Genomic DNA, 25,740 nt, shown 5'->3' on the forward strand with positions numbered 1-25,740 from the left:
CAACAGGCTTTAAAAATGGAAGTCTTAGTGTAATCTGGCAAATGCCACGTTTCTGTTTTCTTGTGAAGAGTGTGTGAGGCCCGGGTCCACCTTTAACTAACCCACTGAGTACTGAAGAGAACTAAGAGCAATTTCCTCAAAATAAAAAAGTTACAATAGGCAAATTATGTTTCGGAGTCACCGGAGGGCAGGAAAAGCCCTTGGAAGCCCTTCATCCTGTCTTGTGCCTCCCCTTGTTCTTAGAGAGCTCCATAAGTGGGCTTCCCAAAGTGCCTTCAGTGAGTGTATTCGTTTCCTATAGCTGCTTGAACAAATCACTACAAATCTATTGGCTTAACACAGCATAAATTCATTATCTTACAGTTCAGGAGGTCAGAAGTACTAAATGGATCTTACAGGACTGAAATCAAGGGGTCAGCAGGGACTTGTTCCTTTTGGAGGCACAGTGGGTATCTGTTCCCTGCCTTTTCCATCTCCTGGAAGCTGCCCCTAATCCTTGGCTTGTGGCCACACCATTCCAAACTCTGCCTCCATCATATCTCCTTCCCTCCCTCTGCTTCCAGCATCACATCACCTTCTCTGACTCCGATCTTCTGCCTCTCTGTTATAAGAACCTCTGTGATGACATTGGGCCTACCTGGATAATCTTCCCATCTAAAAATCCTCAACTTAAGTACATCTGCAAAATCCTTTATGCCATGCAAGGTAACATATTAAAAGATTCCAGAGATTACAGGATAGACATTTTGGGGGGGGTCATTATTCAGCTTACCACAATGAACATACTAGTGTTTCACAATCATGTAATCGGATGGTTTTGTCTAGTAGAAAAAGCTGTATCTGAGAATAAAGAAACCTGAATATATGTATCAACTGTGGTAGACAGCTTTCAAAGATGGCCCTCAATGATCGCCATCTCCTGGTGTTCATGCCATTGTGGAATCCCCTCTTCTTGAGTGTGGGCTGCATCACTGCTTTTGACCAACAGAATGTGATAAAGTTGATGGGATTCCATTTCTGTGATGAGGTTATAAGAGCCTGTGACTTCTGTCTTCCTAGTAGACTCTATCTATTGCCTTCTTGGCTTATATACTTTAATAAAACAATATGCTATGTCAGAGAAGCCATGTGTCAGGGAACTGAGGGTGGCCTTTAACCAATAGCCAGAAAGAAACCAAGACTTTCAGTTTTTGCAGTTACTGAATCCTACCAACAACTATGTGTACTTGAAGGAGGTTCTTCTCCAGTGGAGCCTTCATAGGAGACCCCAGTCCCAGAAGACACCACGATTGCAGCCTGGTAAGAAACCTAGAAGCAGAGGACCCAGCTAAACCATGTCCAGATTTCCTGACCCATAGAAAGTAAGACAATAAATGTGTGTCATTTTAAGTAACTAAGTTCTAGGGTAGTTTGTTATACAGCAATAGGTAACTAATACACTTATATAATACATACTAAATATATGTTTGTTGAAGGAAGGAAGGAATTTACTGTGGGCCATGGACAAATCAGCCTCTCTGGGTCTTAGTTTTCCATCTGTGTTATTAACTTATGAATCACTCCACTATCAGATGAAGCCCTTCCCCTATTTTTGCTGTTTGGCTCCTCACAGTTTATATAACTGAAGACATAATAAGACATGAATGAGGCCTCGTCCTAGAAGCACTTCTAGGTCAGTTAAGACCTAGATATATTATCTAATTCCAAAGTGAGCCAAACAGACTCCTAGAAAGTGTTTTTCCTTTATATTTAAGACTAGAAAAAAGGGGCATCTAGCTGGCTCAACCGGTGGAGTGTGTGACTCTTAATCTCAGGGTTGTGGGTTTGAGTCCCATGCTGGGTGTAGAGATTACTTAAAAACAAAACCTTTTAAGGGGAACTTGGTGGCTCAGTTGATTGAGTGTTTGACTTCAACTCAGGTCATGATCTCACGGTTTGTGAGTTCAAGCCCCGCATCAGACTCCCTGCTGTCAGCATAGAGCCTGCTTCAGATCCTCTGTCCCCACTTCTCTCTCTGCCCCTCCCCTGCTTGTGCTCTCTCTCATAAAAATAAATAAACTTAAACAAGAAATTAAAAATCTTTTTTTTTTTTAAAAGACTAGAAAACAGCATGGTCCAGTTTAACAAGGTTTACATCCACATTAGCCTGTTGGCATATAAAAATATATGCGTGATTCTGTATGTATGTACATACACACACTTCTAAATTTCTGCCACCATCAACATCTAACCAGTTCCTGTTAAATTGGCAGGAAGTACCACTGCTAACCAAAAGAGTCATCCTTCCCCTTCTAGCCAAGTGGTTACCCTTCTCCCCTGCGTCACACATGGTTCAAATATAACAAATGTGGCTCACCACACAAATGTTAAAATGCATCTTTTGGAAACAAACCAAATCTCTATAGTGGCGAATGTAAACAGAAAAGCTCTAGGCGGTAGGAGTCCGGTGTTCAGTGAGAGCCTGGCCTGGGAATGGCTGGGTTTTTTAGAGGTTAAACAAATGCAGTGAGTTAAGTGTCTCTAGGCGGGGGCGTAACCTATAAGCCGAGTTTGTTAAAGGGACCTTGTGTATGGAAACCCAAGCCATGTATTTAATGGCTCTTAATAAGAACTACTTGATCATCATCATCCTGGTCATTTATTCTGATTTTTGTCTCATTTATTCTATTATGCTCATAAGTAAGCACGTTATTATGTATTAGCTTATAGAGAGCCCAAGGCATATAATCATAAATGTTAAGATTAGACGTAAACAAGGCTATGGGTTGCATTAATGCAGCTGGAACTTATAAGCTTCGCTCACAGTTTGATGAGCAAATCCAGGCAGTTCATGTTCCAGTGGGGTGGGGTGGTGGATCTCTGGAAGTCAGACCATACCACGCCGTAGCTCCAACCACCTGAATCTCCATGGCCTAAGGTATCACGCTTGTCATGCCCAAGTCAATCACTTGCCAATTACCATCAATTCCATCTCCTTGCATACCGCAGACATCTGTCCATGTCTATCTCCATGCTGCCACTTCCTCAGGTTAAGCCACCATCTCCTCCCACTTAGACCACTGCATTAGCCCCCTCTTCTACCTCCTTGCTTCTAGGCGCACCCTAAAATGGCTAGTACACTGCAACCAGAATAATCTTTACCACACGTGGCAGGCATAAGGAAGGGTAAGGACAAAGGCTTTTGAGGCAAGAACGATGCTGTCCTCTGCAGGAACAAAAAGAAGTGAGGGTGACCCATGACAGAGAGAGGGAAAAACAGTAGGAGCTGGAGAGATATGCAGGGGCCCTGCCGAAAACCCTCAAAGCCCCTCAGGATCAAGTCCAAACTCTCTCACATGGTACACAAGGCCCTGCCTGACCTGTGCTGCTTTCTCCCCTTCCCCTCCCCCCTTTCCCTCAGCTCGGGTTCTAGATGAAGGCCAAATTAAATGACAGTGTATGTGCAAGGTTCCCCACTGCACGTTGCTTTCTGGCCTCTGGACTTTTGTACATGCCCTTTCCTTTGCTTGGAATACTCTCTCCTGCTTAACATTGCAGCCTGAGCACTGCTTCCCCCAGGGAAGGCCCCCTCTACCCTACAAAGAAGATTATATGCTCCTGCTGTGTAGTCCTGTAGCAGCCTAAGCTGTGCTTGATTCTAAACACTTGTTCATGTGTCTCTCTCCCCAATTAACCATGAACGACTTAAGGGTAGAACTGTATCTTCCACACACCATTGTATTCCCAGGGCTCTGTATTCACGGAGCCGTGCTCTAAAACTGCACGCTGGGGGGTGCCTGGGTGGCTCAGTCAGTTAAGCGTCTGACTTCAGCTCAGGTCATGATCTCACGGTTTGTGAGTTCGAGCCCTGCGTCGGGCCCTGTGCTGACCGCTCAGACCTTGGAGCCTGCTTTGGATTCCGTGTCTCCTTCTCTCTCTGCCCCTCCCCCTCTTGTGCTCTGTCTCTCGAAAATAAATAAATGTAAAAAAAAAATTTAAACTGCCCACTGGATGCACAAGCATGTTCTGCACCAGCCACCCAGAACCATGGAGTGAGTGGGTAAAGGTATTTCTTAGGCAGCAGTGAAAGAAGAGAGTAGGGTGGAAGTGAAAAGTAGAGCCCACCTGCATAACAACATCCACTTAAAGCTAGTGACCACTGGTTCTGACTCCTGCCTGCACACTGCCCTCTTGTTTTTCTTTTTTTTTTTTTTAGTTTTTTAATTTTAAGTAGGCTTCCCGCCCAGCACAGAGCCCAATGCAGAACGTGAACCACAACCCTGAGATCAAGACCTGAGCTGAGATCAAGTGTCAGATGCTTAACTGACTGAGCCACCCAGGTACCCCACACACTGTCCTCTTTGGCTATTAGAAACACTGTTCAAGGGGCACATGGCTTAGTTGGTTAAGTGTCTGACTCTTGATTTCAGCTCAGGTCATGATCTCACAGTCATGAGATCGAGCCCCATGTTGGGCTCCGCACTGGGCACGGCACCTGCGTAAGATTCTCTCTCTGACTCTCCCTTGCTCACTCACTCTCACTCTCACTCTCTCTCTCTCTCTCTCAAAACAGAAAAGAAAAAAGAAAACACCATTCAAGATAACGGAGTTTCCATAAAGGTTAACTCGAAAACTTAAAGTTTTATCCTTTATCAGGAAAAGTTTTATCTGAAAAAAGTTTTATCTGGAAAGTTTTATCCTTTATCTGGAAAGAACCTTTCTAAGATGCATTAGCTATTTCTTTTTAAAAACTTAACTCAGGGGGTCCCTGGGTGGCTCAGTCGGTTGAGCATCCAGCTCTTGATTTCGGCTGAGGTCATGATCTCACAGTCCTGACATTGAGCCCTGTGTTGGGCTCTTTGCTGGGCATGGAGTCTGCTTAAGAATCTCTCTCCCTCTCTCTTTGCCCCTTCCCTGTTTGCTCTTGCTCTCTCTCTGAAAGAAAAAAAAAACTTGGGATGCCGGGGTGGCTCAGTCAGTTAAGTGGTCGTGATCTCTCCGTTTCTGAGTTCGAGCCCCGTGTCGAGCTCTGTGCTGACAGCTCAGACCCTGGACCCTGTTTCAGATTCCGTGTCTCCCTCTCTCTCTGCCCTCTCCCACTCATACTCTCTCTTTCTCTCTCAAAAATAAACATTAAAAAATTAAAAAAAAAAAAACCAACTTCACTCTGTTTAACCTACTTTAAATTTCTCTTGGTGGCTTGAGGTCATCAAATGTGCTTCACCAAATGGCCCCAGCCTGGTGTGCTTTTTTACATTCTTGTGTCTGACTTCAATAGTTAAGTCTGTCCCCTTGGTTACCAGCCTGGGCTGCTGAACCCTCAAAACGTCGGAACTGGAAGGAGTCTCAGAGAGCATCTACTCTGTGCTACTGTCTCTGTGCACCCTCTTCTTAATCTGCTGCTTCTTGGGCTTACAACAATACCATCGAGCTTATTAGATTTGTGTGAAAAATAAGAACAAGTGGTTTCCAAAAGAGGGAGGGACTCTAGGATCCTCACTTTCTGGCATCCATCCCGTAGCTCGGGAGTTGCTTTTTGTGTGCTCATGTCCCGGTCTGAGGCAGTATTCTGAAGGACACTGTCGCTACTGCCATCTGTTCGGGAGCAGTGAGCATTCTGCAGCAATCACAAATGGGAGCTCTGGAGTCGGACAGACCCCAGGGTGAATTCTGGCCCCAGTTTCATCCACAGTGGAATGAGAAGCAATATGGCCTCAAAGGGTTCTTCTGAGAATTAAAATGAGATAATGTAAATAAAGTAAGCACCACAAGGCCTGACAAGATGATGTGTGCGGAATAAACAGTGTTCATTACCATTACAGTTGACCCTTGAACAAGGGTTTGAACTGCACGTGTCTACTTTCTGTGGATTTTGGACAGGACAGGACCAGAAGTGTTATTTGCTCTTCCTTATGATTTTCTTAATAACATTTTCTTTTCTCTAGCTGCTTCTATTGTAAGAATACAGCATATAAGAAATATAACATGCAAAGTATGTGTTAATTCACTGTTTACATTATCGGTAAGGCTTCTAGTCAACAGCAGGCTATGAGTAGTTAAGTTTTTGAGAGTCAAAAGTTATGTGTGATGTTTGTCAGGGCCCTTAACCCCTGCATTGTTCAAGGGCCAGCTGTATATATAATAGGGCTTTCATCATTCACCACACAAACAGAAACAACTTGCTCAGTAATAGAAAACGAAAATAGCATTCATTGAGTTAAAAGGCAAAATCAAAGGCAGCCACCTCAAAAAAATGGGTTTAATTCCAGATATTAAAACATCGATCTCTTACATCTGGTGAGCACACAGTAGACTTCCACATAAGCATCTCACATGGAAATCAAAGCCCTTTGAGGAAGGCAGCATGCATGAGGTTATTCTATGTGACAAAGAAGAAACCACCGTCCAGCAAGGTTAAGGGCCTTCCATGGGGGCCCAGAAGATGGAACTGGAGATCACAAGTAAGCTCGAGGGTGGCAGATTCTCACTTTGTGGTTTTGTTCCCTTTTCTCATAGGGCCAGTCTGGCGAACTGAATGGAAGTAAGATTAAAGACTGACTTCTCAAACACACTAGTCCCTCAACACTCTGTGTGCCACGAGGCCAGCCTCTGAGACAGTGGCCAGCCTCTGAGGGGTGCCACTGCCCTCTGACTCGCGCTGGAAAGTGTGGCTCCAAGTCTCGCCGGAGAAGACACGTCATGTAGTCTTCAAAAGCATTACTGGCCAACTGAGTGCATTTCCAGACCGTGTCCCGCCCTTAGCTCTTCCCAGAAGCAGGGAGGAAAAGTCAATTTGAAAAAGGATATTTGTTCTCAAATTCCTTTTTACTTTCAAGACCACTTTAAAGTCCTGTGGCTTGGTCATGCATTTTTCGTCTTACCAAAGCGACTTCATCACTTTCAATTTAAAAAAAAAATCATCTTAAAATACAAACAGACTCCTTGTTTATCATAGTCAGTGCTTTAAAACACATGACAGTTAATTAGCAACATTCTCTTCAGATGTTCAGAGGTCTTGACGAAGATAAAAGTTTTAGAGGTGGCTGAGGGGAGATGGTTCTCTATTCGGATTAATCCAGAAACTATTGTTCTTTTACTATCACAAGGAACCATTGGGAAACAGCCAGGCAGGCTGACTAACCACCCATTACATTTGGATATAACTGTGGCCTCGTTGTGAAGGTGCTACGTATACCTCCATAGGGGCCTCCATGGCTGACAACCCTTTTCTAAGGGCCACCTATTGCCCATGGCACCTTCTCAGAGGAGCTGCTCCTATCCCTCCTCTGCTGCTGGTTGGGAACAGGCCAAAAGACTCCATCCTCTGACTGACTCCCATAGGTCCCATCAGATTCTTTCTCCCAGAAAGCTGGAATTGGGATTTCAATTTGTGAATTGTGAGGACTAGACTTGTAGGGTTCTGTAAGTGGGGATTAAGACAACCAGCCATCTTGGGGCCACCTGAGTCGAGGAGTGAGCTGATTCTTCTGGTCCACAAAGAGGAAGAAGAATGGATACCATCCTGAAAGAGAGAGGCAGAGGTGGGAGACCATGGGGCTCCAGAGAGAGATGGCAAGAGTGGGTACTTTCCTCCCAGGTTCTTGGGACACAGGAATAGGCGTTCTGTACTATATTCCCAATGTCCTTCCAATAAATACTTTTTGCTCAAGTTAGCTTGAGTTCTATTCCTGGCAATCAATTCCTGACAAAGATAGAAAGCATGCCCATTATGGCAAAAGCTCAGTGTGAATACATATCTTCAGATGGCAATTTATATAAGAAGTCCTGACTGCAACTGTGTTTTCTATCCCAGTGCTCTAACCAGATCTGGGATATTTGTTTAAGAAACCAGAAGCAGAGGCGCCTGGGTGGCTCAGTCGGTTAAGCGTCCGACTTCGGCTCAGGTCATGATCTCACGGTCCGTGAGTTCAAGCCCCGCGTCGGGCTCTGTGCTGACAGCTCAGAGCCTGGAGCCTGTTTCAGATTCTGTGTCTCCCTGTCTCTCTGCCCCTCCCCTGTTCGTGCTCTGTCTCTCTCTGTCTCAAAAATAAATAAACGTTAAAAAAAAAAAAAGAAAGAAACCAGAAGCAAAGTTCTTATCTGGCATTTTGGAAAACTTCCTTGGCTCCTTTTACTTTGTCTTATAAGTGAAATCTGCTTCTTCAGAAATGAAGAAATGAAATGTGGTGACTCTGCTTATTTTAAGTCATTTCACCTTATGTTGAGACCATCTTCCGCCCCTGGGACCTCACATTGGTGTCTCAGTAGTTGATTTCTTCCCTTAATGGGAACAAGATCCAAATACATCCTTCTGAGAGTTGATGGGTTAGGTGTAGACTCATCCACTCTCTCAACCATGAACCATGACCACAAGTGCACTGCTCCCCATCCTGTCTATCTACAACTGCTGTTCCAGATCTGGCAGCTGCCATCTTGGTCCAAGTCCTATGCCAGTATGGCTCTACCGTACTTATTTAACTTTATTTCTAAACATTAGCTGTCCTTTGTCAGTCATACTGATTCTGGAAGTGGCACTACTCATGTCTCTGAGTCTCCTATCAGGTCACCCGGACTGTGACCTGATGTAAATGTAAGTAAACACAGACTTTTCTTCCCCTATGAAATTTTACCTTTAGGGGAAGGTAGTAAGAGTTCCTAAGGATCCTGACCCCCACATGGCCCTGATGAATCACAGTGGTAGTTCTCTTTTGGTGAGAGTTTCTTCTCTGAAACTGAATTTCTGGTGATTTAATGTGGTAGACAGTTTTCAAAAGAGGATCTAATGATCTTGCCTCTCCCCATACATGCGGGTTGCTCCCTACTTTAAGAGTTGGCATCAATTTCCTTTGCTTTTGAATCCGGGCTGGCTTTGTGACTTGCTTTGATCAACAGAATGTGGTGGACTTCTGAGTTCATGCCTTAAGAAGACTGGCAGTTTCTTTTTTTTATTTTTTAAATGTTTTTTTTTTTTCAACGTTTATTTATTTTTGGGACCGAGAGAGACAGAGCATGAACGGGGGAGGGGCAGAGAGAGAGGGAGACACAGAATCGGAAACAGGCTCCAGGCTCTGAGCCATCAGCCCAGAGCCTGACGGCCTGACACGGGGCTCGAACTCCCGGACCGTGAGATTGTGACCCAGCTGAAGTCGGACGCTTAAACGACTGCGCCACCCAGGCGCCCCAAGACTGGCAGTTTCTACTTTGTCTCTCTTGAAAACCAGCCACCATGTGAGAGGTCTGAGTACGCTGTTGGAAAAAGTGGTCATCCAGGTAGAAGCCTGTAGTCATCTTGGATGTTCTAGCCCCAGCAGAGCCCCCGGGAGAATGCAGCCACCAGACTAAGCCCAGATGAGAGTGGCAAAAGAACCACCCAGCTGAAATTTAGTCAACCCACACGAGCAGGAGAAATGATAAGCTGTTGTTATCTTAGGTCACAAGGGTTTGGCACCCCAAACTGTACTGGTGCACAGTAACAGACAGCTGAAACACCTTACTCGACAAAAGGTCAGTCCAAGTTCAGGAGGAATGATACAGCTGTGTCTCTGGGAAGAAGAGCTCAGTTTGTTGACTTGAACTTTTGTTTCTCAGGGACACCACAAATATCCCAGGCAAGGAACCACAGAGGCATCTTTTACTCTTCCTGCTGTTCCATCCCCTATATATTCTACTTGTCATCAACTTCTGTCTTCTTAAACGTATCTTAGATTTAACCCTTCCTGTCTTATCTCACTATTGTCATCACAGCTCAGATCCTGATGCCCTGGATTTAGAAATCTACACCCATCCTCTCCTCCCCAGACTTCCTTCCTCGGATCCATCCTGTAAATGGACACTGGGCTCATCTTCTTAAACTAGGGCCTTCAGTGTTTCAGTCCCCATCTAACCAACTCTGGCTTTTGAAGTTTCGAGGCCTCACCTGGTCCCTCCCTGTCCACTCCTATACTTCGGCAGCAGGTTCCCCAGTCCACACGTACAACAATCCTGGGTCCTTCCTCCAAGTCCCTGACAGGCTGTTCCATGACCTGGTATGCCCTGACTCGTCTAGCCCCATCTGCCTTTCTCTGTAATGATGCCTCCAATCTCCCCCACCCTACTGACAGCCCTCTCATCTGCAAAAATTCACTGTGCTCCACCTCCTAATTCAATCTTATTTATGTAACTGGTGGGCTGGACTCCAATTTCTTCCCATGTTTATAACTCAGATTCCTAATTATATCATAAAATTGACAGTAGGGACTCTTTCTTATGTTTATGTATATTCCTTACAGGCCAGTGCAACTGTAAAGGTTTTCAGTAAAATGACCCTTTTGATCTGAATGATTTTCCCTTTTTAAGTTATTAGTATGACTTACCCAACTGTGCTTTAGAACATTTTGGAAATACAGTATATATCTGTCATTGAGGAAAATGTCTATTTAGTTCAGAAAGTTTCCTCATGGAAAATTAAATAATATCTACTGCCAAAAACAAAGAACAATCGAGTATCCACCAGATCTGAAACCATAAAACTGTACTGTGAGAACAAATGCAGGGCCTCTTGTGTTCCCTGACTGCAATGCCACATCAGGCCCCAGGGGAGTGGCCGCCCCAGCAGCTGAGGCACGCTACCGAGCCCCATGGCTAGTCAGATAAAAAAGGAATGGACAGAAATAACACACAGGTTAGGAATAACCTATTTAGGAATTGCATGACGGGGAATATGCCAACAGCAGTCCATTCCCTGCGGAAAGCCCAGGCCACCATAATACCTGCTAGGACTTCCATGCCCACCAGGTGCTGGGCCCTGGACTTGGGGTTTTGTGCACTTTACCTACTGAATCTTCAAAAGAACCCAAGAAGGGACAAAGGAGGAGACCGAGGCTCAGAGGAGAGTCATTTTGCCAAAAGCCATTGAATGATTAAGATTCAAATCTAAGCCAGTGTGACTCTGACGTCCACATTCTTTCCATTAACTTGTGTTGTCTTTCTTACTGGAAGAGACATGATATCACATCATCAAGAATATTTAATGAGCATGTGCTATGGTCTCCATTGTGCTAGGTGTTGCAGAAGATTGTTTAAATATACGGCTTGAGGGGGAAAGATTCCATCAGCACCCTCTGTAATTAACATCCCATCCGTGTCAAAAGAGAGCACCTGCTACACAAATGCAGCTTCATCTTAAGTCAGACCTTTCCATCTTTCGTCTCTCCTCCACAGAAGTTCCAGAGCTACCCCTGTTCCTATCTTTGAACAGCTTAGCCTAGCTGGGAAAACAAAACTTCTCCCATAAAGCAAAAATGAATAGTATGAAGCAGGAGTCTGACATATGCTAATGTAATGTGAATCTAAAAGGACTCAGTGAAACAAAGACGTTAAGTAATTGTAATGGCCGGAGAGAAGAAGTGAAAAAAATATTGGTCTGCATAATTTATATTATTAATAGTCATTTCAATATTGCTTTGGCTATCAGCTAAAATTTGGGGTTTTGTTTTAGCTGGGAAGTGTTAATGATGCACACAGATGTGTCTTTTCGGAGGTGAACTTCAGCCCCTGCAATGAGGGCACCGTGCTGGGAGAGACCCCCAGGCCTGGACAAGGTGCCTGGTGCAGTGCTTCACGCAAAGGGCCCAACTCTGGGGACCCCCTTCCCAGCTGAGAACAGCTGGGCTGGGAACACCCGCAGAGACGGCCCCACATCCTACAGAGTGGTTCTGCTGTGCACAAATGCTTCCTGGATACCATCACAGCCTGCGGTCCTCCTGGGGCTTGGGATTTCCCAAACTCAAAGAAGACAAGAGACTGACTTAGAGTTAACAGCTTGAACTGCAGACCCTCTGTCGCCACTGAGTTAATCCTTCGGTTTCCACAATGTCAAAAAGGCAATCTTAATAATTCAGCATACTATCAGAATTTCAAACTCTAATTCCCAAACAATCCGCCAAGAAAATTCTCAAGAATGACCTCAACAGTAGCCTGGATCCATCCCAGGGCCCCCATTTTCAAGGAAATAAAGGAAATGGGGCTGTTCTCAAGTACTGGAAGGAAAGGGCACTGGGCTTGCCATTAGGAGCCCTAGATTCAAATCTGATTTGGCTCAGGGTGTAATCCTCATCAGATCACTTCACTACTCCAGCCTCATTGTCTCATCTAAACAATGGTGGGTGGGGAGTGGACATATACCACCTGCTTCACAGCATTTCTGGCAAAGGTTAAGTGAGGCAATGTGAATATACATGTTTCATACACAGCAGGTACTCAATAACAGCTGAAATAAAAGCTAAAACATGCTAAATATCAGTGCTGACATTAAAATGCAAAAACTGCTAACAGAGACAAAACATTTTCTGTAATTGAGAGACTGCCTTGACAACCACTGCCAAAGTGCCCTTGGCTTTTTTACGCAAGCTCTGAACATAGCTTTAGAAACTCTTTTTAGGGGTCACAGTTGGAAGCATTTTTGTAGGGAACAACAAATCTGTTTTAACAAGGTCAAGGTGGTATTTAATTAAAAGGCATTTGAGCCAGTGAAGTCAGCAAAGGCCCCATTTTGCAGAGGTGCTACGGCTGACACCCTCTGGGGGCTCCTTTGTATGAAGGATGCAATCTCTGGAGAACTTCTCACAGATTAACAGGGAGAAACTTCGTCCCAAATCCCTAACACGGAAGCTTGAGAAGCTATGGCAAAACATCTCTTTCTGACACTCCACACTCTTCAACCTCATCACCATCTTCCTGGGTCAAGTCCAAGCTCTGTACCCAGACCACAAGACTGTCCATTATCTGGCCCCACCTAATTCTTCTCAGACCTCATCTCTTGCCCTTCCTTCTATAAAATATCTATCTTGGGATGCCTGGGTTGCTTAGTCAGTTAAACATCTGACTCTTGATTCGGCTGAGGTCGTGATCTCGCAGTTCGTGAGTTTCAGCCCCCACATGGGGCTCTGTGCTGGTGGTGCTAAGCCTGCTTGGGATTCTCTCTCTCTCCCTTTCTCTCTGCTCCTCCTCTGCTCTCTCTCTCTCTCTCTCTCTCTTTTTCTCTCTCTCAAAATAAATAAATAAACTTAAAAAATAAATAAAATTTCTATCTCAGCAACACTGACATTGCCTAGGAATTCACCAATGTGTGCGTGCGTGCAAACTGTTCCCCCAACACCCTCCCTACTCCACCAACCCTAACATCTAGTACCTGGCTACTTCAAGCGTAGTCCTACAGCTCTACATCCCAGGGACTGGTTAGAACTGCAGAGTCTCTAGCCTGTCCCAGACCTACTGACTCAGAATCTGCACTTTAATAAGAACCCTGTGATTGTACTACTACTACATTTTCATAAGGAAACTTACAGTTGGAGAAGCCATGTGCCAAGATCCCACCTCTTCCAGACGCTCTCTTTGATAAAGAGTAGCCTCTGCCTCCCACCATGCCAGGGAAGATGTACCTCCTACACTGTTCCCAGCCTTCTGCTCATCTCATTTATTACACAGTATGTTGCATATGCTTATCTGTTTATGTGTCTATCCTTGGTCCTAGACTTGGGACTCCCCAAAGGCTGCAGACCATGCTATCCTTGTGTTCCCTGTGCCATGTGAGGTACTGCATATGGTCAGAACTTAAAAAATGTCATTTGTCACAGCTAGTGATTTTTTAAAATATTTATTTATTTTTGAGAGGGGTAGAGGGACAGAAAGAGAGGGAGACACAGAATCCAAAGCAGGCTCCAGGCTCAGAGCTGTCAGCACAGAGCCTGATGCAGGGCTGGAACTCACGAACTGTGAGATCATGGCCCAAGTCAAAGTTGGACACTTAACCGACTGAACCACCCAGATGCCCCAATAAATTTGTTTGTTTGTTTGTTTGTTTTTTAAGATTTTATTTTAAGTAATCTCTACATCCAACGTGGGGCTCAAGAATCACACACTCTACCAACTGAGCCTGCCAGTGCCCCTTAATAAGTTTAATAGCTAAAACTTTATTTATTTTTATTTTTTTATTTTTGAGACAGAGAGAGACAGAGCATGAACGGGGGAGGGGCAGAGAGAGAGGGAGACACAGAATCGGAAGCAGGCTCCAGGCTCTGAGCCATCAGCCCAGAGCCCGACGCGGGGCTCGAATCCACGGACCGAGAGATCGTGACCTGAGCCGAAGTCGGACGCCCAACCGACTGAGCCACCCAGGCGCCCCAATAACTAAAACTTTAATCACTAACTTTAGTAACTAACTCAGATACCTGTGAGCTATGTGCAAAAGTATTACAATTTAGGTTAATTGGGTTAATTATGTTACACATTTGAACCCAGATACTTTGAATGTTGTATTTATATATTTACTTTTAAATACTTTAAAAAATATTCTAAAATTGGGACACCTAGGTGGCTCAGTTGGTTAAACATCTGACTCTTGATTTTGGCTCAGGTCATGATCTCATGGTCATGAGATAGAGTCCCACATCGAGCTCCACGTTCAACATGGAATCTGCTTGAGATTCTTTCTCTTCTTCTCTCTCTGTCCCTCCCCTGCTCTCTCTCTCTCTCTCTCTCAAAACAAATAAACATTTAAAAAATACTATAAAATTTTAAGATATGATAATAGGATTTATGAAACTTTCAAACATACACAAAAGCAGGAAAGACTAACAAGCCCATTGTCATCCAGCATCAACAAATATCCACTTTTTAAAAAATCATTCTAGTTTCATCTATTCCCCTCATCTGACCTATTTATTCTTTGGGAGGCTAGATCATTAAAAAAATTTTTTTTTACTGTTTATTTATTTATTTATTTTTTAATTTTTTTTTAACGTTTATTTATTTTTGAGACAGAGAGAGACAGAGCATGAACGGGGGAGGGGCAGAGAGAGAGGGAGACACAGAATCAGAAGCAGGCTCCAGGCTCCAAGCCATCAGCACAGAGCCCGACATGGGGCTCGAACTCACGGACTGCGAGATTGTGACCTGAGCTGAAGTCGGACGCTTAACCGACTGAGCCACCCAGGCGCCCCTGTTTATTTATTTTTAACAGAGAGAGAGAGAGAGAGAGACAGGAGAGACAGCATGAGCGGGGGAGGGGCACAGAGAGAGGGAGACATAGAATCCAAAGCAGGCTCCAGGCTCTGAGCTGCCAGCACAGAGCCAGATGCGGGGCTCAAACTCACAGACCGCGAGATCATGACCCAAGCTGAAGTCGGACGCTCAACCAACTGAGCCACCTAGGCACCCTAAATCATTTTAAAATAAATTCCAGATACATTACCATTTCAACCACAAATATTAAAAAAAAGTTTTTTAATGTTTATTTATTTTTGAAGGAGAGAGACAGAACATGAGCAGGGGAGGGTCAGAGAGAGAGGGAGACACAGAATCTGAAGCAGGCTCTGGGCTCTGAGCTGTCAGCACAGAACCCGACATGGGACTCGAGCTCACAAACTGTGAGATCACGACGTGAGCCAAAGTCAGATGCTTAACCGACTGAGCCACCCAGGTGCCCCTCAACCACAAATATTTTAGTATGTATCCATAATTAAAATGACTTCAAAGATTATTTATATATATATATCTCCACCATGCCAGTATTGTACCCAATAAAATTAACAGTGATTCCTTAATATAATCTAATAGTCTGTGTTCATACTTCCCTATTTTAGAGATGAATATTTATAGTTGAGTTTGTAAATGTCAGGTGAGGGCTTTATACCAAACAAATAATAGCTCTCAGAGATGAGAAGGTAAATTTATCATGTCTGTTGTTTCTCAAAGCCCAAATCAGCTTTGTGAAGGAAATTTGCCTTTATATGCCATTTGTAGATTTCCCTCCACCTCAGAACTAGATAACTTTTACAAAACTATACCAAACTTTTATAAAGAACCTAAAGGTAAGATAGAACAAATCAGAAGCCATGCTGAGGTCCATTCAAGCGTGTCCCTCGGAAGCAATGAAATCAGTGGGAATTAGAATGGTGAGGAGGATGGTTTATCAAAAGAGAGATATGCAAAGAACAGGTATTAAGCCAAATGGTTTCCCCCTCAACAGCCAAACCAACAGCACTCAGAGATGGAGAGGATGGGATCTAGAGGGATGGTAACCTTGATGATGCTGAAATTCGCCGATCTATATTTGTTCTGTCTGCAATAGGAACTCGGGGTTTCTGAGAAACATACCAGTAGATGTGCTTTGAAGAGTAAATCCAATTACCTCAGAGTTGTTCGCCTTTTAAGGGGTAAATTCTGATCCAGTCTCCTTAGGTCAAAAACACAGTTCACGCCTCTCTTTGCCCCCTGTTTGAGTCATACTTCATCTCTGCCTCCCTGCTTTCTTAGCGCTGACGGGCAGAATTCCGGTCTCCACACAACGGCCCGCCATTCAACCACATTCTGCTTTGTCCCTAAACATCCACCCCCCCAGCTCCTGCTGGGTCTGTTATATTCAGATATGAACTTTCCAGGAATCTGATCATGTCACAGGCCTTTTCCTGTACGACAAGTTCGACGCTAATCGTGAATAGTGGGCTTCACACAGAGGGTTAGTGTTATTCATGAAAATTATGACTCCACATCCAGAAATAGGGCAAAACTGGCCTAAAATAGGCGGGCTGTATCTCCGTTGAGTACAGTAGGCAATTACCAAGGTTTCTTGCTTCAAACAGCCCAGAAGTCTTTCTCAGCAATGTTAATCAGACACATTTGAAGCATAATGTTCTGCCAGGTCCAAGGTCTGAGGCTTAGCTAGATGGGGGAGCCCTGGTGCCCATAGGGTGAATGGAAGGGTTTTCCAAAGAACCAAAACCAGACACTGTTCCCTGCCCCACCACCTCCCAAACCAGGTACTCCCCAGCTCTCATTCCCAACTTTTGTATGTCTCCCTGCCCAGACCATTTCAAGGCCAACTTTAGAAGCTTTGACAGGGCTACCAAAGGACCATAAGGAAAGGAAATTATATTTGATTTTCCTTTTTTGGAACAGTGAGGCATATCCAGCAAATATTAGGAATTAGAGGGGTACTAGACGGGTTGTTTCATTTTCCGGTGATTCTCTCTTCTGAAACTTAGTTTCAGTGACCGCATGAGTCGGTTCCCGTTGGCCCAAACTATATTTTATAAATGCGAGTTGAGGATTATCTTTCCAAATAAAAGCGGCCAGATTGAAATCCCCTCTTCGCCATTCCTGAGAGAATGACATAGGCTGGTACTAAAAGACTATCTTTGTGTAGAACAAATGGACCGAGGAAAATCTGCTTTCCTCTCCCCCTGCCCCTTTCTTCTTTACATAACTAGAGCCAAATGAGATGTTTTTCATTTTAAAAATTTGATTAAACAGACTGAGCAAAAGCCCATTCTGCTGGTCTTTACTGTTTTCTCGATTTGGGGACTGAATCAAGGCATACTCGGGTTGGAAGGATAGGGAGGCCAGGGCCTCACTGCCAGGCACTGGTGCCATTTGGAAGTTTAACTTTTAGAAGTTGAGAGCTGGGGCCTGCGGCGCTGGTTCAGGGGATGCCCCTGCCCTGTGAGGCAACAGAATTCAGACTGGTGTGGTGGGCGTGAGTGGGAGGTCCCAGGTCCCACGTGAACCTCCATGTCACTGTACACACATAGCCTCCTGACCTGATGAGTGAGGAAGGTGGCAGGGCCAGGAGTGAGGGTAAATGATATGGAAAAGACAACCGGGTAGAATGATTATGAATAAGCTGCCCTTTCCCTCAGCTCTAGGAACTGAGAAAACCTGCCTCGTTGGCTTATTTAAAAAGTTGTCAAGAACACTACATTAGGAAGCTCCTTAAAGCGCCATTGTAGGGGCGCCTGGGTGGCTCAGTTGGTTAAGCCTCCGACTTCGGCTCAGGTCACGATCTCGCGGTCCGTGAGTTCGAGCCCCGCGCCGGGCTCTGTGCTGATGGCTCGGAGCCTGGAGCCTGCTTCTGATTCTGTGTCTCCCTCTCTCTCTGCCCCTCCCCCGTTCATGCTCTGTCTCTCTCTGTCCCAAAAATAAATAAATGTTGAAAAAAAAAAAAGAAAAAAAAAAAGAAACATGAAGCAGCTAGAAAACAGGCCATGGAGTAAAATGCTGAAGAAACTGGGTTCTCAGTAGTAGAGAGCAATGAGGTATGGGTTATCATAAATAACAACAGAACATCTTTATGCTAACATGAGGAAAGGGACTGCCATGTTGGCTTTGGAGAGTATCAATTAAATACTTACTGAATACCAGTCTTCAGGGGAGATAGTGCGTGAAATGCAAATAGCTAATGTTATAACTTAGTTTTACTGCCTATCAAGGGATTCTTCATTCACTCTAGACAATTTATTCCCAAAAGTATAAGGTACTTTTTTCCTCTTTGGCTTGCTACTGAGCTCATGCCAACTCTATTCATGAACGAATCAGCATGAGGAAATTAAGTAGAAGTAGAAATTCTGGGTGGGCTTATCCATCAAGGGAATGGGGTCCTGAGGGAAGCAGGCATTCAATTTCTGAAAAGCCTCAATAAGAGATGTGAAAATCCTCAGCCCAGGACGGCATCTCCTTTGATCTGCTTCATGAAATCCACCTGCCTGAATGACCTGTCCTCTGGCAGTGACCTTCCACTCTGAACCCTTGCTGCTCAGTGTCCCGAAACCCTCGGCTGGTGTGTCAGGGGCTTACTCTGGCAAGCAGGAATCTCACAGTACTTCCAGTAGACGCCGTCCTCGTGCTCTGCCACGTAGCACCAAGGGCTCACATCTCCATCTGGGTTTCTGTCGGGGAAAGAACATGTAAGTAACATTTCTGTCGTGTTAAGTCAACTGGCTCATTGCTTTTTCAGTATTACCAAAAAGGAACGCGTCAGCCTCTGTGTTATTTCTAATCATTGGTGTGCATCTCAGTGCTGCCTCTTATGAAGAAGAGAAAAATGGGGGGCACCTGGCTGGCTCGGTTGGTAAAGTTTGGGGCTCTTGATCTCAGGGTCATGAGTTTGAGTCCCACATTGGACGTAGAGATTACTTAAAAGAAGAAGAAGAAGAAGAAGAAGAAAAAGAAGAGGAAGAGAAAAATGGTAACACTACAAGAACAAACTTATGCACTCCGACATATACTTTAGAGTTTGGGGGCAGGGGGTGGTGTGTGTGATGAGCAAAGGTGATTCATATTTACACAAATTCACGACAGTGTAACCAGGACAACTGACCACAGAACAAATCATGCCAAGCAGCACTGGCACCTTAAGTGTGAACACGGTGACTCCCATGGCTGAGAGCACAGGTGTGCTCAATACTGTGGATAAGAATGTGAATAGAGCCAAACGGTCAGGATGGCAATTTGGTAATTAGAGGCAAAGGCCCTAAAAATATGCAAAGCCCCTTTGACAGGCAATTTCTCCTTTAGTACTTTATTTTAAGGAAATCTTCACTTACAAAGATGTTCACCACAGCATTTTGACAATACAAAAAAAGTCAGAAACAACTATTAAGGATTGGTTACATAAATAGGTTATATCCATATAAGGGAATGCTGAGTGTCTATTAAAAATGCAGTGTAGGGGTGCCTGGGTGGCTCAGTCGGTTGAGCGTCCGACTTCAACTCGGGTCATGATCTCGCAGTCCGTGAGTTTGAGCCCTGCGTCAGGCTCTGGGTTGATGGCTCGGAGCCTGGAGCCTGCTTGGATTCTGTGTCTCCCTCTCTCTCTGCCCCTCCCCCGTTCATGCTCTGTCTCTCTCTGTCTCAAAAATAAATGAATGTTAAAAAAAAAAAAAATTTTTTTTAAATGCAGTGTAGAGACACATCTATTGATATAAAGACATATCCACATCTTGTTAGGTTTTTTAAAAGGGTAGTTCTAAAACACGTTTGGGAACACAACCCCGTTATTTGAGAAGATGGCTTCAAGAAAGGATACACATCAAACCCTGGAAAGTATCTCTGGAGAATGAGACTAGCAGTAATTTTAATCCCTTTTCTTTTCTGATTCTCTTTATTTTCCTATTTCTTCTACGATGAACACTGATTGTGTGATTTTTTAAACAGTAAAATAAAATTCACATAATACAGACGCCACTGACAAGCTTTCACCAGGATCAGTCTAGTCGACACACGTTGAATAGAAACAGGTCCTTTTCCTACCTCAAGATACTAACTTCTCAGAAAATTCTGAACAAAGCTAAGCCATCAGGCAGAACATGCAATCCTGTGATTCTGGTACCAACTTCTGATACAGCAGTGATATTTTTAAAAGGTTTATTTCACATTTCTAAACGCCCTCGAAGGTCTTTTCAAGTCAAGGATGCCCTGACAATATGGGCTACACTGCTGAAACAGACCCCAAAATGACAGGGTTACCAGGCACGCAGAAAAGCCCTGCCTTCTCCCCACTGCTTTCTGAGCTCCCTTTCTTGCAACTCAGAACACTGGAAACCTGACACTCCAGTCAGGCCGGAAATGGGCATAGAGACCCTGCAGCCAGGAGCTTAGGAGCCACCCCAATCAGGCCTGAGAGGGATAAGCCTATTGTGTGGTCCAGAAGATAAGCCGCCCTGAAGCACAAAGGGTCCTTTTATTTTCTGTGCCCAAGGGCAGGTGCCAGCGCCAACTCTGCTCTTCCCGGTCCCTCTGCTTCCCCTCTAATCCAGAGCCGTCGAGCCTGGAGAAGTGCATTCCCATCACTCGCCATCTCGCAGACATCTCAACTGCGACGGGTCTGGCACCGGAGCGCAAGACAAACATGGTGTCGGATATCAGCCGAGAAATCAAAGCAGGAGAACTTGTACAAAGCCCTTCTTTAAACAGTATTTCACTGTCATCTTCCTCCCTCTATTCAGTGTCCAGCTTTGATGTACTATTTGGTAGAGACCTTTGAAAACAACTGTTTATTATCAATGTCAAAAACCATTCTGAAAAGCATCAGAATAGCTTAATAAAGAATAAGCAAATTCATCCTGGACTTCGCTGCAGTGCTAAAACAAAAGCCCTGGACCCTCCGATGTGATGATAATCAACATTTCAGAGCCTTCCTTTCTTCTGAAGTAAAAACTGGTAGTTCAGGTCTGGTACGTTCCATCAAATCAAAGGAGAGGCTGCAGCTGGCCAGGGCCAGGAAGAGGGTGGTTCCCCCCTTACTCTCACAATGGATAACTACTGTGCACTTCTGGGAGCCTATGTAGGGCCAGGTGCTAATCTATGACAAAAGACTCTTTTTTTTTTTTTTTCCATATAAATCAAACCTTTTTGGAAATTTAAAATTTACCTTAAAGTCAGACTTAAACCCAGGACCTCTTCTGAGAAGACATATTGACAGAAAGCAACAGAATAACAGCATAAATCAGCAGCCCAAGAGACACTTCAGAAGGAGAGTATAAGTAACAATGTAAAAACAACAACAACAAAACCCCAACACTGGTTTCCCTTAAATACTCTTCCCAACCCAACCCAACTATTTCTATGAATAGCAAAAGCAAGGGAAGGAAATAAACCAGAAATGGAGTGGGGTTATTTTTTTTTAATTATGCAAAAACTCTAATGAATATGTATAACTTTGAAAATAAAATGTAAAAGAATGACTTGATAAGCGTATGGAACTTTAATGATAAAATGCAATAGATAGCAAAATGCGAAGTACCACAGATTGTTACCTCTGGGAGATGGGGCTTGCTGAGGATTTCAGGGGAAAGATGTAAAACAGGGGCTTTACTTAAACATGTATCTGTAGTTCTGAGAATTTTGTGTGTGGGGGGGGGAGCTTTTAATATTTTTATAATAACAACTAAGAAATAATGCAACAGCAACTGTAGGGAAATGGCCAGTTGGTACAAATTAGAGCAGAGGTGAAAGAAAGACCTGAAGGCACAGGCATGACCAGGATGACAGGCCTCAGACGTCAAGACATCCACAAGGGTCCTGGAGTGTTAGCAAAGGTACGTAGGGAGAACAGAAGGTAAACAGTGTGGCCCATGCAATGCATGTGTGAATATGTCGGCTGAGCTCGGTTGACAGTGCCATGGTTGAGATTCCAACATATTGGTAGAAGCAGGGACACAGTGTGTGGCTAAAAGAGTCACTCAGTGATCACTTCCCCCTGTCCTGATGGCTCAAGAGGCTGCCTTTGCACCTGTCCTAATAATAACTAAATTCTACACAGTGTTGAACCATGAGTCACATTATCAGGATCTTGAGTATAAATCGTTCAAATGTAGTTGTAACCAAAAGTGCTTAGAATCTTCCTTTGCTCTTGGGGTGCCTGGGTGGCTCAATAGGTTAAGCGTCCTACTTCAGCTCAGATCATAATGTCACGGTTTGTGAGTTTGAGCCCCACATAGGGCTCTGCTTTCTTTACTCTTGTCCCTATAGATCAGTGATTTTTAACTTGTTTGGGATCACTGATAATTTCGAGAATCTGATCCAGATTCTGATCTAAGTCATGGATCATCTCTGCAGAAAACTGCAAGTACACATTTGAAGCACCTTGGATCTCAGGTGAAGAGACCCTGCCAGAGTCAGACAGAAGGTTAAGACCAAAGAAACACCTCAGTCTATGGAAAGGAAGGAAACAGCACAGATCTGATGGCTATAGCTGTTCCCAGAGCAAGGTTATCCTGGGCTGGCAGAGGGTGGATAATGTAGGACAGCTTCCTTTGCTCAGAAGCAGAAGGAGGTTTGGGCCACACACGGTGCTCTGCCTGACCACCGCATTCACAGCAGCTTAAGAAGTTTGGCTATCTATGTATTGTCCACTGGTGGTAGGGCCAACTAAGAAATCCCTTCCCAAGAGACCTGTAAGTAATCAGATGGGAAAGCAGAGCTCTGAAAACCAGTATCAAAGCAACCGAGGTTGAAAAGAGTAGTAGACTGTGGTGTGCATGTGTGTGTGTGTGTGTGTGTGTGTGTGTGTGTGTGTGCGCGCGCGCACACGCACGTGCACACGTGCACGTGTGCATATACACATGCAAGGTGTGGGAGGAAGATTTTTTTTTTTTTAGTATTTATTTATTTTGGGGAGAGTGGAAATGGGGGAGGGGCAGAGAGAAGAGGACAGAGGATCCTAAGCGGGCTCTGCGCTGCCAGGCTGACAGCAGCGAGCCTGATGTGGGGCTCAAACTCACGAACCTGTGACATCACGACCTGAGCTGAAGTCAGATGCCCAACCGAATGAGCCACCCAGGTGCCCCAAAAAGAGGATTTTTAAAAGAGTAATAAGAAAGGCCTTCTGAGTTAACCAAAAGGAGACAAAGAAGCTTTCCATAGCTGTGAGCTAGGCTGGAAGGGACTGGACAAGAAGGCCAAAGATTTTTTTTTTTTTTAAAGCACTCTGTGGCCCCATCTTACCTGCAATAGTTATGCTCGCCTAGGCCCCCCTCCCCATTGGGGTATTTCAGAGTGTTGTATGGATGCTGGAAAGTCTCGTTCCAGAACAGGCATGGCTTCCCGCCTTGCAGTGCCGTCCAATTCTGCGTTCCCCTATAATCTGCACCATTGGCTGTGAAACATTCTAGGAGAAAGAAAAGACAGAGCAAACTAATTTTCTGGCAACATCCACAGTTTCCTCCCTCTCTGGTTGATGTTTTATTTGTTTTGTTTGGACCCAGCTGGAAATGGATAGTGTCTTGCTAGATCCTGGACACCATGAAGTTAACATCGCTAGGGCTGAGTAAATCTGAAATGCAGTCCCCTCCAAATGCTAGGCTAGTCTTGGCAATAGCTTGTCTACAGACACTTTACAGATACTTTTCCCCTAAAGTATACAGATCCCAACTAGGATATAAACACGGAGGTGAAATGTATTGAAGCCCATGAAGTGAACCAGGAAACCCCCAAATCTGGGAACCATTGGCAACAGCCATCACAAGGAATTCTGGGTGCTCGGAGGGGGTCACTGGTCTCGCCAGTGTCTCTGTGTGGTAACTAGAACCAGGTCACCAGCTGTAACTGAGCTCTCCCCTACAGTCTGAAAGGCTGCACTGACACTTGGATTTAATAAGACCATCGGATACAGCAACGCTTTGGAATCCCAATCACACAAGTCTGGGAATGACTCACATTCCCTGGTAATGAAGAACAGTCCTCCCCATGCTGTTTGAGATAGAGATGCAACAGAACAGTCAACAGGAGGGAGTGAGCAGAGGCCAAGTTGGCATTTTTCTCTCACCTCTTTCTGAAATTCCTCCCTACAAGACACACTGAACATCGTCTCAGGTCCAGTTAATAAAATGACAAAATCCTTGCAGGTGCAACAATGTGCTTCTAAAATCTGCTTCTCAGACTTTGGGGGGATGGGAACTGATGCTGATAGGATTTCCCCCCACATATTGCATGCATTAAATTCACAGAGATTCATGGGAAAGGCACAGTATAAAGAGCAATTTTTAAAAATTAATTTAGTTGAAACTGACAGATAGAAGTACTTCAAACACTTCTTGAAGATGTCTCACCAGGAACCTGACGATCTGGGGGAGTTACACTGACATTCTCAGCTGTCTTTCTTTCCTTCCCCTGGCATGCACTGACCTATAACTTCCGGTATGAAGGGCTCTTAGTGCTGCCTCCTGGTGAAGTGCATGCGCCTACTTCAGTCTAAGCACGTGAACAACATGAGCACATCTACATTCTGGAAGATGCTTTTTTATTTTATTTTTAATGTTTATTTATTTTTTTTTAGAGAGAGACAGACAGAGCACAAGTAGGGGAGGGGAAGAGAGAGAGGGCAACACGGAATCCGAAGCAGGCTCTAGGCTCTGAGCTGTCATCACAGAGCCCAACATGGGACTTGAACTCACAGACTGCAAGATCATGACCTGAGCCAAAGTCGGCCACTCAACTGACTGAGCCACCCAGGCACCCCTAGAAGATACTTTTTATATTTAAAATCTATCCACAGACCATCTCTCTGCCTGTACCCCCTTCCTCCTACTATCTGGGCTCTGTGTCTTGTCTGGAATAGCATGGTTTTATGGACAGCCAAAATAACCTGGAATCCCAGGCCGTACAGAACGTCATAACAATTTATCACGTTTGGCATGACATTCATATATTACGGTAAGGGCGACTCATCAGGTAGGGGTGCCTAGGTGACTCAGTTGGTTGAGCGTCCGACTTTGGCTCAGGTCATGATCCCATGGTTGGTGGATTCAAGCCCCGTGTCAGGCTTTGCACTGACAGCACAGAGCCTGCTTTGGATTCTCTCCCTCTCTCTCTGCCCTTCCTCTGCTTCTGCTCTCTCTCTCAAAAATAAATAAACATTAAAAACAAAACAAATGTTCAAAGGTAATTGAAGAAGGCAGTTCAGTGTGGCATAAAACACACTAAACCGAGAGGCTAAGCCCTGGCTTCTTGTCCTGGACCTGCTGTTGGCCAGCTGTGCGACCTTGGACGAATCACCGTCATCCACAGCACCACTAATGCTTACATAGTGTTTTACTGTGTGCCAAGCTCTGCTCTAAGTGCTTTACAAATATCAACTCCCCACCAACCCTCTGGGGAGGTCCCTCAATATCCTACTTTACAAGATGGGGCAACTGGGGCACTCAACCACCCCCTACAAGGCCTCTACTGGAGCCCCCTCAGGCCATCCTTGTTTTCTCTATCCTCCCCCTCACCCCACTTCCCACTCATCACCAAATCCTGTTGACTTTCTTAAATATACACCCTGAAAGTGCCCTCTCCTCTCCATCTGGGGTGCCACCCCTTAGGCCCTTCACCATCAGAGGACAGCACAGCTTCGTTCAGGACTCACAGCTTCCACTTCTGTATTCCTGCAATCCATTCTCCACACAGGTGCTCAAAGTGCCCAGGAAAATGTGAGCACTGGAAACAAAACCCAAACTCTTCATC

The 25,740-nt window shown here is 44.7% G+C and overlaps 1 protein-coding gene across 1 annotated transcript in view; it reads right to left on the reverse strand.

The window, feature by feature from the left end:
* The window catches only part of KREMEN1 (kringle containing transmembrane protein 1), a gene marked incomplete at its 5' end in the record, with an annotated part of 73,532 nt that overhangs the window by 28,344 nt on the left and 19,448 nt on the right, over positions 1-25,740 (reverse strand). Inside the window, 2 exons of the mRNA XM_040463892.1 lie at positions 18,589-18,680; positions 23,239-23,401. Coding sequence (XP_040319826.1) covers positions 18,589-18,680; positions 23,239-23,401 — 255 coding nt within the window. The remainder of the gene's footprint in view (positions 1-18,588; positions 18,681-23,238; positions 23,402-25,740) is intronic.

The sequence above is a fragment of the Herpailurus yagouaroundi genome, unplaced genomic scaffold (genome assembly GCF_014898765.1).
Source record: "Herpailurus yagouaroundi ecotype Mexico unplaced genomic scaffold, PumYag 428, whole genome shotgun sequence".
In the NCBI taxonomy this organism is placed as follows: domain Eukaryota; kingdom Metazoa; phylum Chordata; class Mammalia; order Carnivora; family Felidae; genus Herpailurus; species Herpailurus yagouaroundi.